Source organism: Oreochromis niloticus, linkage group LG7 (assembly GCF_001858045.2).
Source record: "Oreochromis niloticus isolate F11D_XX linkage group LG7, O_niloticus_UMD_NMBU, whole genome shotgun sequence".
Classification (NCBI taxonomy): domain Eukaryota; kingdom Metazoa; phylum Chordata; class Actinopteri; order Cichliformes; family Cichlidae; genus Oreochromis; species Oreochromis niloticus.
In genome coordinates, this window is record NC_031972.2 from 41,619,441 (window position 1) to 41,635,729 (window position 16,289).

At 36.7% G+C, this 16,289-nt stretch overlaps 1 protein-coding gene across 1 annotated transcript in view; it reads left to right on the forward strand.

The window, feature by feature from the left end:
• Positions 1 to 16,289, forward strand: part of si:dkey-106n21.1 (solute carrier family 23 member 2) — a 51,828-nt gene that overhangs the window by 9,921 nt on the left and 25,618 nt on the right. Inside the window, exons 2-7 of the mRNA XM_005454180.4 lie at positions 2,201 to 2,353; positions 7,545 to 7,702; positions 10,491 to 10,674; positions 11,325 to 11,506; positions 13,750 to 13,867; positions 15,393 to 15,549. Of these exons, the coding sequence (XP_005454237.1) occupies positions 2,201 to 2,353; positions 7,545 to 7,702; positions 10,491 to 10,674; positions 11,325 to 11,506; positions 13,750 to 13,867; positions 15,393 to 15,549 (952 nt within the window). The remainder of the gene's footprint in view (positions 1 to 2,200; positions 2,354 to 7,544; positions 7,703 to 10,490; positions 10,675 to 11,324; positions 11,507 to 13,749; positions 13,868 to 15,392; positions 15,550 to 16,289) is intronic.

Genomic DNA, 16,289 nt, shown 5'->3' on the forward strand with positions numbered 1-16,289 from the left:
AATGCTATTGTTTGGACATTTTTTCTGCTTTTACATAGACCAGCAGGGGCATTAGTAAGACCAAATAGCATCACCAAGTATTCAAAATGTCCCAAAAGAGTGGTAAAAGTAGTTTTCCACTCATCCTTTTCTCTTATGTGCACATGGTTATAAGCATTACACAGATCTAATTTTGTAAAAAATTATGGCGCCGTGTAAAAAGGCTCAAAGGCTGAACTGAACAGAAATAATCTGGTGATTTGGTTTAACCTCCGGAAACCCCCAGCAATCAGAGAATGGCCTAAGAGTCTTACTCTTCTTTTCAACAAAGAAAAACTTCATGGAAGGCAAAGCTTTAAAGCTTTTTAAGCTCTCACAATTGATACCAATCACTGTGGAAGAAGTGGGGTGAATGGCTATGGTGAATGGCACTGCAATGGCAATCCCTGCAGCGACCCCACCAATTGGCACAGAAGTGGGAGACTCGTGATGGGCACTGAGGCCGGAATTACTTGTCAGAATTGCGGTGCACATTTGGTCTATAGCTGCTCCATGAATAAATGGTGCACATGGTTGTGTTGGCCCAAAGACAAACCTTGTTTAGATAAAGCCATATATGTATGGCAGCTGGGTCTCTTGAGTCCAGTGTCTGGCCAGATAATTCTGTCATGTTTTGCAAGAAGTTGTTAGCAACAGGTAAATACTCAGGTAAGATGGGGGAGCTATTACTGGCAGGCCAGAGGATCCCAGGGACAGTAGAGGAAGAAAGTGGTGGAGACTGGACAGGCAGTTGAGTAAGAGGGGAATATGTCTTTTGTAAGCAGGCAAGCAACTTAAAGAGACAGGTAAGTGAGGCAATGAACCTGAGCTCAGTTTTCCCACAAAGCACAGGCATTGCATTTCACCAGGAAGTCACAGACAAACAAGAATTCAGGATTCATAACTGCCAAAGCAGGGACAAGGCAAGAGGATCACAGAGCAACATTACTACCATGCATTTAGTAATGCCATCTGGCAGAGTGTGGAAGCACAACACTACTGCAAGCAGTTAAGGAAATTGAATAAAAGTATGACAGAAAAACCAGAAGCTCCAACTGGAGGCAGCATCTGTAAGAAAAAAAGCAGCCCACAGCTCCACCTGAGAAAGCAACACAGAAAAAAAGGAAAAAAAACAGTACCAGTTATAGTCAATCATGGTCACTAATGACAAGTTAACAGGCCTGAAAGACATTGTAGAAGTTTCAGGACCACTTATTAAAAGATTTGAGTGTGTATTGGCCTTTTATGTAAAACCATACATACAAGCTCAAATATATACATACATAAAAAAATCCTAAATAAATTCAAACTTGTGCACACAATTAATTGGCTTTTAAAGTAATTAAAACTTCAAAACAGTTGCTGAAACGATGCAGAGAAAGAAATGCATTGCAGTGGATTAAACTAATTATTCAATGATGTTTATTTGTTTCGGACTTCATGCATTATTACAATCGAAAGATTTGTAACAGTTTGCAGCAATATTTATCAATATGTCAGGTTCTCTAAAAAGTCAATAAAGCTACATTTACTTCATAAAAAATGCAATGCTATTATAGCCAGGACATTTTTCAGACAACCTCATTTTTTGTGCAATGTATTCTATTGTAAATTTCAATATATCATAAATATTAATATATTTGGACTGGTGACCTTTCCACCGTGTACTCTGAGAAAGGCTCCTACCCTATTAACCTTTAATAAACATATGACAGTATACTGGTCATATGTTTGTTCATAGCGCCAGTCTCACTATGACCTCAGCTGGGTGGGTGAATGAAGGGTTGGATGGAGGAATAAAAATCATATTTTTACCCAATCTGCAATTTACATTTAACATTTTGTTAGACTTGTGAACAGTTCCCTTACAAGTATTACATTGCCTTTAATTAAATTAGTGCTTTAAATCATTCTTTCCATTTTTTCCAATTTTCCTTTTCATTTCACTTTTTTTAAACTCAAATAATTTGGTGCATGCTCTCATGACAATGATGTTGTGTACTTAAACATTGACTTTGATCTATGTATTATCACTGCCCTCCATTTCACTTATCTTATCCACCCTTGCACAGTTCAAGATTCCACTTGTCAGTCTTAGTATTTGAGCCGACACTCAGTAAATATCATTGCTAAATTAATGACTAGTTAATGACTAATGACTTTTGCTGTGCTTTTTTTCAAGGACAAAGATGATGAACAGCCACAGCTGACAGCTGATCCTGGGGAGTCTCACACAGAGGAAACCCTAGAAGGGACAACAGGGAAAAAAATAGATTTAGTTTACTCTCTTAATGACAGGCCTCCATGGTACCTCTGCATTTTGCTTGGCTTCCAGGTAAATTTATCTGATGACTTGTTTAGTCCAGTGTCACAGCAGAAAAAACACTATATTGCTACTACTGCAGGAAAACATTCTGCTTTCAATTATTGAACATCTTTGATGGGTAGGTCAAGCCTGCCTTCTCCAGTCTGCGTGCCAAGGTATCCTTGGGCAATATACTGAACCCCAAGTTGCTTTCCGATACATTCACTGTGAAAGTGTGACTGTAGAAAGACAGCACTTAGGAGCATAAAAAAGTGCTTGTGTGAATGGGTGAATAAGTGCTTTGAGTGCTAAAATAGAAAAGGGGTGTATAAGAAACAGTCCATTTACTCTTTTAATGAAACCTCTTGATATTAGATCAATGCCAAATCAAGGAGACAAACCTACAGCTCTGCAAAAATAAAGTTGCATTGGCTAAACAAATTCTCTTTTATATCTACAGCAAATGAAGGGTCAAATTAGCAGTGATTATTCATATTCCCAAATCCCCCATCCTTGTCAATTTCTTTTTGAGGCAATTAAAAGCCTTCTATAACTCATTAACTTACTGATAGATATTGCACCATCAGCTTCCTTTATCTGCAGTTTAGTGCTGGACAGTTAGGAAAGTAGGTTTGTCAGTGTTTTCCCAGCTGTATGTTTCCAGCTTCCAGCTTTTTTAATACAGAGAAAGAGAAGTGTGACTAAAGCTGAGGTAAATGTATTCTAAATTATAACTAGAAGATTTCCATATTCCTGACAAGTTGATGGTAATGTCTTCTTTTTGCAACACTTACAAACTAAAAAAATAAACAATAATTCAAAATTCAAAAAATGACATTAATGTAGTTAAAGAAAATGTCTCACTTTAAAAATGGGTGATAATTAATGTATGTTGGCATCAGTATCTATTTGCTAACAATAAGGCCCGTCAGTTACCCTAACCCTGCTTCTTTAGTGACTCTTTAGTGACTTTAGTGTGAAGTCGTTAACATGTGAGTGCTTGTATGTGTGAGACTGTTCTAGACATGAGCAGAAATGACAGAGAAAGGGGGATTTTGAGTAAAAACGGAGGGAAAGCTAAATGTGACATGTAATTTTCTTTACACTTTTAGTTAAACTATTTTAAGTCATGTCAAAACATTTTTGGAAATGGGACTTTATTTTATTAATAACATACAACAGTGTGGGTAAGGCATGCACCTAATACTAGAATGTCAAGAGTTAATTTCATGGCTGATTAGCAACAGCATTTCAATCATTCAATAACATTATTTACAAGACCTGCAATGTGGTTAAAATCCAAAGTGTGGTCATAAGTAAGTAGTTTAGATATTTTCAAGGTTATAATAATAGTTTTCTTTCAGACTGAGTGACCTTGGTTGAACCAGCGACAAGGAAAATATGATCATGCTGTAAAAATATATTAAATTTAGGCTCCAAGGCTGGGATGTTGAAATGACCAAAAATATTGGTGACTTTATTTTCTCCTGTAGCATATTATTGATTTGTATTTATTTGAAAATAATCTGTTAGCATTTTGGCATATATGTATATATGACGACTCACTCGAATCTTTGAATAAGTGATACTGAAGGTTCTATTGTGTCTTTTAACTTGGCATGGCAAAAGGCCATTTATGTTACAGGATTGACCACAAAATATGAATGTTGGGCAAAATGTAAAATCTTATAGGTTTATACATCTGGAAAGAGTAACTTCTACCAGTCTGTCTCACTAAGGATGATTGGGGGATAATTGTCAGGAATCTTCCACAAGGAGTCCTCCTCACTGCCATGAAACTGATATCTCCCTGACTGATGTCTAAGGGAGTTGCAGGTTTGGAAAAGGATTAAAACCATCAATCTGCCAAGTCCGATCAGAATCTTTCTTCAGTGTTTTGATGCCCGTGTTTTTCACCCCTGTGTGATGTATGGTAAAGCCTTGAATGTCACCTGCAAAGACATAAAAGGATATCACAGTTTTGCCCATATTTGTGGCATTACCTCTTTTGTCAGCATTGCAGAAACACTAAGGATACCCTCTCCATTGCCCATATTAATCTTTTATATTAATCTTATATAATCTTTTTTTTTTTTTTTTTTTTTTACAAATCACTTCACATTTTTGGATGACATTGACAAACTAGGTTGTGTTGATAGGAGAATGAGCTCTGACCCAAGGGTGTAGATTTGGTTTTGGTATTGGTGGGGACGGATGATTCAACCACCAAACCCTGCCCTGTTTCTTTTTTTTCCCTCTTTGTCTTTGCTTCTTGATAAAAAAAGGAGAAATATACTTGCCTACGTATCCTATTCTACATACTTTTAAACCATTTAAAATTACAATTCATAGTTTTATATGTGAATTATGTAATGTTAAATTACTATTAAACAAATGACTGACTAAGTATTTCAGACTTTAGTTTCCTTCAGCCATATTCCATATAAATCAGGTATCATACAAAAATAAAAATAGCTTCAAATACAGTCATGACAATAAAAGAATATGACTTTAAGGACTTAACAACATTAGTTCAGTTATAGTACACCAACATCTCTGACACATTAGCACTAAGTGAACATTGAATGACCTGGTGGTTTTTGTCCATAAAACTACTCATCTAAGATTACCACAAAGTGAAAGATCTCTCAGCAAAATTATGCAACATTTTAGGCACTATTGCCCCGATCAAATCAGTGAACTGGGATTTTTTACCCCACACAACTACTGGTGCCCCACACAACTACTGGTGCCCCACACAACAACTCAATGTCCAGTATGTGAAAGAGCCAAACACATGCCTTCTCCTTTCGTTAACTGAGATAAACTGCTGGCATATTTGTTTTACACCTATACAGTCCAGTCTCTCCTGGTGGACATGGCATGCAGCAGCATTGTTTAAACTCATTTGTATTTCACCCTCAAATTTTTTCATTTTATTTTTTTCCCCTTGCCTTGTTTGGTATCATTCTTTTCAGCTCAACTGAATTTAGTTGTTTTTTTTCACTGACATACTGCATTAGTACTACCATTACTATTAATAGTACTATTACTGATCTGAAATCACACAAAGAACTTAAAATCCTAGTAGTATCTTTTACTGTAAAAAAAATAAATAACACAGACATGTTGAGTAAATTTTTATAACTTGAAATGCAAATATAAATTGTAAACATATACAACTATTTATCTAAAAATGCAACCTGCTGTTTTTTTTTTTTTCATTTTCTACAACCATTTAAAAATATTACTAAAACTAAAATAAGAGAACAATCAGGTTCCGCAATAAGAGGCCCCACAAATGATGTGTGCCAGTAAAATAAATGTTTGTCCACCAAAAGACAGAGGAGAACAGCACAGGGATAAACCTGCACGTCACCGCACATCTCCGTCACCGGCACACTTTTTCCGCCATGTGCGTATGAAAACAAAGGCACTGCGCATGCGTGTTTTACCCATATTCTATCGTAATATTTCATTTTCTTATCGTTGCCCAACATTATACTGGTATTACCGTGAACGGTATATGGCCCAGCCCTATCGCTTGCTACTGAAAACAAGAAAAAAGTCGGTCCTGCTATGGGCTGAACCATTTGTTAATGGTGCAGGGGGGGAACACTAGCAAATATATTCAGTTTTTGCATTTATATTCACTGTTGACTGTAACTACGCTCCAACTGTTAATGCTATCTTATTTTAATAAACAACACTGCCATATGCAAAACTGGGGTGGCAAGGGATCATTTTAGGGTGTCACTTACCACCCCATGCCACCCTTCTAGATCCGCCCCTGCCACCAAGTCATTATCCAATTTCACCTGTGATCTTGTGTCACCACTACTCTCTGAGCTTTGTGTTGGATCTTCTGTCACCTGTCAAATAGGACATACATGACAATAAGAATAAAATCGGTGGCTGCTTCACTGTTTCTGTCAATTTGTGCAGATCTTGACTCATCAGTAATGTTTGTAGGGTGAGTGCATTTTTAAAACAATTTGTGCAAACTGCACTACAAGGTGGAATATTTGCAAAATCATGACTACCTCTTGATATTTTGTCTCAAAAATTAACCCTATGAATATGTCAGTACCATTAGGATGAAATTACTGTGTCACCAACATTTTAACGTTAGACATATAATTTTAACAGCCTCTGTGAACTAATATCCTGGCTTGCTCGAGGCTGCCGTTTTCTCCGAAAGTTTCAATCAATATTAGAAATGCTACTCTGGGAGACTGAGATAACTAATAGTGCTACCAGTTAGTTATACTTTTTTATATCCAGGTTCTTCCTTTTGCTGCCATCCTCCTCTCCTCCTTGCAGGTCCTCGCAGCGCAGGATTCCCGCTGCTAAAACTAAACACAGCTCCCTGAAAGGCACAGCCAATCACATTGGCCATATTTGTCACATGACATAGGACTCTAGTAGAGAACGCGATTTAACTCTTTCTGCACCACTAGGCGAATGAGACGTTGACAGATCGTTTTTTCTTTCTATCGGGTTTGTTTTTCTTTACTCGAAGTGATCAAATTATTGGTGGGGACAATTCAATAATTGCTGGATATTGGTGGGGACATGTCCCTTCTGTCCATGCCAAATCTACGCCCTTGCTCTGACCACACCTATGGTGTTGTCAATGACATATTATGTGTTTTGTACTTCAGGCTGAAGCCTGAGAACCAGCCTTAGTGAGTCCAGATATATGTCTGTGCATCACTCAAATTAGATTAAAGTGTGAGACATCTGAGACTGAACATATCCTGCCAGCCAGGCCGTTGTGTTTTGATGTAGCAGATACAAGATTATTATTGTTCTAGCTCACCACACTAGTTCTGAGTTACAAGAAATAGCCTTTGTCATAATGATTTAAAGCAAAGAAACACAACACTGATAGAGGGGAACTCTTATTGCTTAGTGAGTAGAGAACATCAGATAAACCAATATTACTGTTTTAGATTTAGACATTTCCTCAATTACACTTGGCATTAGCATCTGATCTGTTCGCAGATATTTTGAGATAATGACATCCAGTACAGTCTGGTATGAAATTAATTCTCATCTATGTCATTGCACATTGTGACTGTTTTTCAATAAAAAAAATACAGCAAGCATTAAAGTTAAATAAAAAGGAGTTTTATGAAAATAAAAACAGTAATTAATCTGTATAAAAAGAAAATATGTTTAACCCTATAAATTCTCTCTATTAATCCATTTTCTGCAGCATTACATTCTTGCTTTCGGTGGCATCATTGCAGTTCCACTGATCTTAGCTGAACCGCTCTGTATAAAGGACAACAACATCGCTAAAAGTCAGCTGATCTCCACCATATTCTTTGTGTCAGGATTGTGTACGCTGCTGCAGACGACTGTTGGAAACAGGTAACACCCTTTTACGATTTCAGTGAACCAAAGCACACAAAGACACAAGTGTTCACACAAGAATTTCCACTTGTGTAATATCTTTTGGCACTAGTTTTGCAGTGTGTGTGTGTATGTATTCTTGTTTTAAATAGGGTTGTCAGTATGTTAAGATTTGTGGTAAGCGGAAACTGAGACAATGCCCCACCTAAGAATGAGTGAGTGTTTTATGTGTTTGGCACACCTGATATTGGGGAAGCATTTCTTTGTTCAGTGAGGATTATTGAGGATTAATAAAAGTCTTCCTAAAACACATTCACAAAGGATCTAAAGTAACAGCCCAGCTCCTGTAGTGGTTCATGTGGACTTAAACTGTGGGTTAGTTTACCGTGGGGATCTCTAGAACATCTAATGTCAGTAGTAAATAATTGCCTAGCTAGGGCACTTTCTGAAAGAGAGCAACTTCACTTTTCAACACTTTGACACACATATCACTTTTTATTATGATTATTATGATTCACAAACAAGAATAACATCAGCAAATGACAGTTACATGTTTTGTTATTTTGCTGTTAGATATAAAAGTTACAATACCTTGCAAATGGCCAGGGGTTTCTTTTCTTCCAAGAACTCCACTGATTGGATTCCGATTTCTTTCCGAGTTCATCATAAGAGCCAGTTTTCTTATGCACATTCTTTTTCTTTAAGAATATGGCGGTATGTGTCCTACATGTAGCATTCTCAAGTCTTTTAGCGGCATCCTCTGTAGCAGAGTAGTTAGTTAGTTAACAGATAATGTTAGCTGAAATTTATATCCAACAGGAAGAGTCTGTTAAATAAATAGCAGGATTGCCATTCGTAGAGAAATCAAATGAAACTGCTTGGGTGAAAAGGGGATGTTTTTCAGTTTCAGTTTCATTTCCAACTTATTTCTATAGCACATTTAAAAAACCAAGGTACATCAAAGTGCTTCACATAAGAGCCGCATTTGCGGGGTTACAACAATAGAGGGACGAAGAAAATACAGTTATCATTTCGGAAAAGTTTCAGATAAGTGGCGTAGCACAAAAATTTTAAATCTAATTTGTTTCAAAGGCTAGCTTAAACAGGTGGGTTTTTAAACGTGATTTGAAGGATTGAGTGGATTCTGATGCACGGACAGTTTTTATTATCAGGCTACAGAAAACTTAAAATGAGCTTTTCAGGTTAATGCCAGGACTTGCTGGGAAGTCCTACTAAGGAGGGGTTACCATTAATATCTCACTACAGCCAAATCCTTTGTTTAAAGAATGAACACTATGGGTGTATTTCATTTAGTTTGAAACTTTTTCTTTGGATGTTTGATTTACTTTTAAACACAAACTGCATTCTCACTCTTCATTATGAGCATATGGCAAGGGGAAAATAGGTACATAACTATGACACGAGTGTAGTCTAAACTAAGAGCAAAGAAATAACATTTGATTTCATTCCCAAAAAGTGCATTACAGGACTCTGTGATAATCAAAGCTTGACTACCCTTTGGCAGATTACAGTATAATAAAACTAATGGATTGTACACTATACTATACATTTGCACATACATTTTACAAGCACTAACTGATTTGTAAAATGCTGTACTACAGACTACAAAATAAACAAACGATTGATTAATACGGGTTGAGGTAAGCTCTATGCAGACAGGTACACATACCACCAAGTCGGATAACGATTGATGGGCTTGTTTATGTGTGTAAGGGAGGAAGACAGGATGAATAGAATGCCAGATATGATGTTTTGACAAAGTTGAAATATCAGGAAAGGGATTCCATTCGTGATAATCAACTGCCAATTTCTAAAGTGTCCAAATGAAGAATGAACCATGGTTCCTCCTCAGCTATAAATAATAAATCCGCCTAATCTGTGTAGCAATTTATTTTGACTGTTAGATGATTATGTGTGGAGAAAAACATCAGCATGATTAATGTCCGTTTGCCACTTAAGGTTAAAAGTTAACTTTTAGGCCAATCTTATGGAATGCTGTTTCATGAGATTGATCTGTTTCTGGGCTTTGTTCTTATGTTTTTTGGCATATAATTTAATCATCTGTACTACAAAACTGCATTAGCTATCCATAGTATTTTACCTCTATACTCTGTTTTACGCGTATGTATACATTTATACGTGTGTGAGAGAGTAAAATCAGTGTAGTTATTTTGAAATTTGATTAAAATAATCCTTTTGAAACAGAAAGACTCATTTTTATACTTTTCTTTCTTTAGTTTTATCATGTTTGTGTGGGAAGCAGTGTAGCCATACATCACAATGCAGCCTGATGCTCCACAAGTCAGCTCAAGCTTACTATTGTAACACTAAGCCCGAGCAATTAACTAAGAGTTAAGTGTTCCTCCTACACAGTTTGGCAAAAGCTTAAACATACAACAATGGAATTTGAGAAAATACTTTGAGTGAAGTACTTCAGTAATTTAAGTTTCTTTGGTTTCATTCCCCTTTGTAATACAGAAATGTATCGTTGTATCATGTATCATTTTGGAAAACAAGAAAATAAAGAGATAACAGCATAAACATCAAAAAAGTGCATAAAAAAGTATTACAGCATACAAAATGGTAGCAATTGAAACAGACTCTTCAGACCTTAGAACCTAGAAATAATACTGTTTTGTTTTCTGACTAAAGACAAAACAATCTGCTAATAAAAATTCTTTTCAGGTTTGCTTTGAGTATACAAAGATAAACATAATCAGAAGAGACTTTACATCATTTGGTCAAGTGACCTTTGACCTTTAACTTTAAACTTATTGACTTGCAGGTTACCAATCCTCCAGGGTGGCACATTCAGTTTCATCACTCCAACCCTGGCAATTCTTGCATTACCCAAGTGGCAGTGTCCTGTGCCAAATGCACCTGTGAAACTATTGGTGCAGTTTCATAATGGCACCAGTCCACTACAAATGGAAAATTCAGATGAGGTCTGGATGACAAGAATGCGTGAGGTATGTTCACTTGCGTGGTAAAATGAAATTAAAACGGGGGGGGGGGGGGGGGAGCAAAGAAGTGGGAAAAAATGTTGAAGCAGCAATGAAGGAGTGGGCAGCCGCAAATCAGACGCCCGGGGAGCAGCGTGTAGGGACGGTACCTTGGTCAGGGGTACTTCAGGGTAGATCCAACAAAAGGAAAAAGGACAGAGTGAAGAACCCAATGAGAGAATAGCTACATTAAATGTGGTTTAATATATATGTATATATTTTTCATCAGAGGCCGCACTATTTGAAAACTGTGACTAGCTGTCTTTTGCAATGTGAAGTTCTTTATTAGTGTATGCTCAAATATGGGACTTTACAGGACTGATTGACTTTTGCTTTTTTTAAATAGCTAATAGACAGTCAGTTTCAAATTTATCTGTCACAAATTTCAGATTTTGGGTCAAACCAGTGAAAAATTTCAGACTTTTATCTTGAGCAGTTTTTAGATTTTCATGTTCTAAAACTGTGTTCTGCAAAAGGCCTAAAACTTAATGTTAAAAGGTTAAAATCAAACTAAAGCATTATGATGGCAAAAGATGCACAACATTTAATTTTAGATATGAAACCTTCATGTTGGCATAGGGAATGACATTATGTCCTTGTTTCCTTATCTTCCACAGATCCAGGGAGCCATTCTGGTATCCTCTCTCCTTCAGCTCACTCTAGGCTTATCTGGGCTGGTGGGCCTTGTGCTAAGATATATTGGTCCTCTGGCTATCGCTCCCACCATCAATCTCATTGGTCTGTCACTGTTTACTGAGGCTGGAAAGAAGTCTGGAGGCCACTGGGGAATAGCTGCTCTGTGAGTTAAAATCCTGATTAGCTTTATGTTGGAAAAGATGTTGAAAGAAGTCTCTGAGGTCATCAGAAGTGTCTACCAGTCCAAACTTTGTCTTTATCATATCAAAGTATATAATTCTAATTGGACAGGAAACCCATATTCACACGTTTCTTTACTTGTCACTTGCCTCTATGCTTGCTGTCAAAAGACATAGACTCTGAATGTTTTGGTAATACTGAGCTTTCCATAATTCCTCTGAAGTGAATGCTTGCAAAGAAAGGTTTTATGTTCAACTTAGATAGAAATTAAGTTGACCATAGTTACCACAAGTATTGTTGGAGGAGTGAGGCTCAGGCATTCAACCCAAAATAAAACTATACCAGCTGTTAAGCACAGAGCTGGTAACAACATACTGCAGTGTACCAGTGGAAATGGTACAAAACACAGTGGACTTAATAATTACAGTGGCAGACTACTTCAGAGTTCTTCAGTATAGCTCGAAAGCATCAGTTGTAACTTAGATACAATTGGGTATTACAACAGGGCAATGACCCCAAGCACACATTAAAACTGGTGTAATGGACTGGTTGTGAAATGGATAAACCAGGGCAATGGTAAGCTTTTGCAACACCTTTCTCAAAGTCTTAACCTCAAACTTCAAAAATGTGAACAATGCTTGAAAGTCAGGCAAGAGCTACCCAAACCATCTGTGGAATATGAAACTTGCTAAAGGACATCTGATCAAATATTAAATGTATTAAATATCTTTGATTTTTCCTTTTTTTTTTTGTTTACCAGTGGCTAAGTTTGATTGTGACACATTTCGAAATGATCTTAAAGATGATATCTGTCAGTGTCACAGTGCCACTCACACTGTTAAAAAATGATGTTACAGTTGTGTACTTTTTCTCACTGTATCACCTTTAATTGAGGGTGACAATAACCACATCTTCTATGCTAGCTCTCTGCTCCTGAAGGGAGTCCAGGATGCTGCACCAGTGCTCTCAGACTCAGAGGATGTCACTTTCCAAGGCGGTATGCACAGATGTCTCTGTGCAATGGTGCATCCATGAGAAGAGTCTGGAATGCAGTGCAGCATGAGCCGCATACCAGTGCTTACCATGTTTGTAGCGCTCAAGCATTCTGTTCCCCCCTCAAGAAAGTCTTTCCCTCATCAAACTTAAAGTATGCCCCTTTACTCATTTGTCTACTCTCTCACCAATATCTGTTACTGTGGATTTTGGCTGAATACTTTTGTCCTCTCACTAGAGGAAATCTCCCCCCAGACATGGAAGAACTCCCTGAGCAAACTCCCATGACCCCTGTGTACTTATATCCATCTTTTCTGTGTGCAAATAAAACCTGTGAAATTTTTTTCACTACCTTTTACATTGGCTCTGCTTTCTGGTTCACCTTTGGTATTTAATCACACAAATGATGCAGACCTACAAATAAAACAACAAGAAGCCAAAAGAGCATGACAGACATGAATGCGGACACTTTGACATGGACACTGAGAGAAATCAAAACACCAAACCAAAATCCAGTCATAAAAATTAAGAACCACCATGAACATCAACCATTAACCAAGATTGAAATATGGGGTCAAATTCAAAACCCACAATCAGTCCCAAGCATCGTGACATTGATTCTATATTGACAAATTTACCCTTTTTTGTTTTTAAAACATAAATGCCCACTGTGTTAATCCACATCTCCAACTAAGAATTGTGCCCTGTCCAGTGCTACCCTGTGAAATCTGTCTTCATTTAACATTTCTATCTTGAGATAATGCAGACTAATGCTGTTATATAGAGAGATACTTGTGGGTTTTAAAAGGTTGAGCACATCCACCTCCTGGTGCCATATATGGATGGTAATCAGTCATATCCTTCATAACTTCAGCAGTCTCTCTGGCCCTCATCCATCAATAGAAGTGTCAGTCCATATCCTGCAGCTTGTAGAAGCAGACATGGACAGCTCATTTGTAAATCACCTCTTCACTTCTGTCTGACCAGTATTCATGCACAGTATGACATCTTTCATCACATTTGAAGTGTTACAAAAACACATCATTTTCAGGTGTCAAGTACCAGGCATGCCTGTTGTGTAAAGTGACATGTTTTCACTTGCCCTGACCTCCCTGTAACTGTGAACCATGCCCTGCTAAAAAGAAATTCCACAAATAGCTGGAAGCAAGGGCCAAGCCTTCGGGGAAATTACTATGATTGACACATTTTATCCCATTTTCTTTTTTCCCATAGCACAGTGGGTCTGATTCTACTGTTCTCCCAATATCTCAGCAACGTTGATGTTCCAATGGTTGCTTACAAGAATAAAAAATGGATGGTGTTCCAGTACCCACTCTTCAAGCTGTTCTCTGTGAGTTGTCAAAATTTCCAAGTCTAATTTGCTTTTCATTGTGATAAAAAGATCAAATGAAATTATGGGACCCAAAAAAACTGTTTCGAACATCCTAAACTCGCTTCATAAAAATTTCAAAGTCTGCCGGTCAAGTTAGACTTGAAAAATGATTCGATTTGTATAACAGACAACATTTGTATACTGAAAACAAGTTTACAATTTGACTTTTTGTTAAACACTAGTATGTCGAATCTGCCTTTTATCTCTGTGTAGGGATGATATTGCTTCTACTTTTAAACATGATTATGGCATGCTATAGTGCTGGTAACACTGGGAAAAAAATCTTTTGAAAAAATCTTTTTGAAACGAAAAAGAAAAAAAGAAAAGAAAATAGCAATATCTGTGAATTACCTATTGTGATAATTACCTACTGATAATGTAATTTCTTTTTAAGCTGTTCTTTCCTTTTTCATGTTCATGCAATGGGATACATTGAAAGTGTCAGTGCTCGGCTGAACTACAGTCCTTTTGCAAGCAGACAAGCATCAAAACTTGGCATGCTTGTTGAATAAACATTTTTCTAGAATGAGATCTGTTTCATATCTGTAGCTACATCTCTGTTGCAGATAAAAAAAATAAAAAAAAAAGTTTTGATGACAGCGTCATCCATGGCTTTCTTTTTAAGCTACTCAACAAATAGAGATTTAAAGAATGGCAAAACATCAAATGGTTGGTAGAAACATTTCCAGAAAAGTCTGAAAACACCAACAAAGTCTAAATGCCTCTTGATAGTAGAGTAAACAATGCTTAACTGCTCTAGCTATTCATCAGTATTCATTATCATAAAATACGGTATTTTTCTTTCTATTTAAGAAAAGATTCTGCTGTTGTACAAAAGTACAGACAATCTTCTGTCGAGTCATATTCTTATTTAGGCAATCATTATAATGGTTATGATACTTGGTAACTGAAATCCTCTAGAATTAATTATCTCAAGTTTACCCATGAACTTTCCATGAATCTTCATTCATGGATTCTACAGATCAATGTATCATGATGACTTTAAGGCAGAAATTTAGGAAATATAATCAGCACATTCTGCTTGGATGTTTGCTTGACTATGAGTTATGTTTTCACTTTCCTGGATATGTCCTACATAAAAGCCTTCATGTGCACAGTTCTTTTCTCCCAATTTGTAATCCCTGTACAAATGTGATGACAAAAAACAAAAAAACAAAACAAAACTGGAGTCCCAGACAAACTGTATGCACATGTATTCAGGCTCAAATTTATGACAGCTGCAGAAGGACATCTACCAAATTGATCAATAATGTGATCATGCTTACAATGACAAGCTGTCACCACGATCTTACATACTATGGAGGGGTGTGAATGGAGAGGACTGGTTTATTGGTTTTGAGACAGATTCCCGTGTTACATCTTATTACCGCAAAGTGTTACTGAAAACAACTTCAGACTTGCATTGTTTTTTAAATTAGTTGAATTTTTTGTTTTTGTTTTTTGTTTTTGATAAAAATTCTAGGTTTTGTTTGGCATGTGTGGTGGCTGGCTTATCTGCTTCTTGCTGACCATTTTTGATGTCCTGCCTTCAAAGTCTGATACGTATGGCTTCTCAGCCAGAACCGACATAAACCTGGATGCTGTTACAAACTCTCCATGGTTCCATGTGCCTTACCCTGGTAAGTGAATAGGTATCATACTTCAAACACTTCTTTAATTATCATTATTATACTATATATATATTTTTTGTTTACTTTTTGAATTTTTTTGAACACCTTTCCTCATAAATCTTTCATTTTAGTATTTTACAACACACTTATTAGGGAAACTACTTTGCTTCATAAACATTTAAAGTTGCAAAAGTCCTTTAGTAACTGCATTATTAAAGATCTGCCATTTATTGCTGTATTACAGATAAAGTAAAAATTCTTAGAAGCTATGTTTCTACAAAGCATTTAGCTTGCTTGCTTCGCATTATGCTACTCTTGATAAACATCCAAAACTGTGGTTAGTTAAATGTTGCACAATTGCTTTTAACTGATTCACAAATGATTAGATATGAAAGGAAACCAGACATTTATTTATGATTTATTGCTTAATGCGTATCTGCTAAAACCTTGGTATGTAAGAAAAGAGTGACAGATAGATTGAACTGTATCACGACATAAAACCTCGTGCCAACAGTCAGTTGGCTCTGACTGGTAAGAAGTCATGTGGGATTTGACTGTGGAATGTGTGTTTTGTAGTTTGAAAGAACACGTTTGTAGAGGCAAAGGTGAAACAATTTGGACCTATTTTTAAAACAAAAAGGAGATCAAAGCAAAACAATATCATTTTGTAACAGGAATAATATATAGTCCATGTAAGGGTATAAAATGCATTTCCCTGTTGGAAACTCACAGGTTCAGCTTGATGTCAG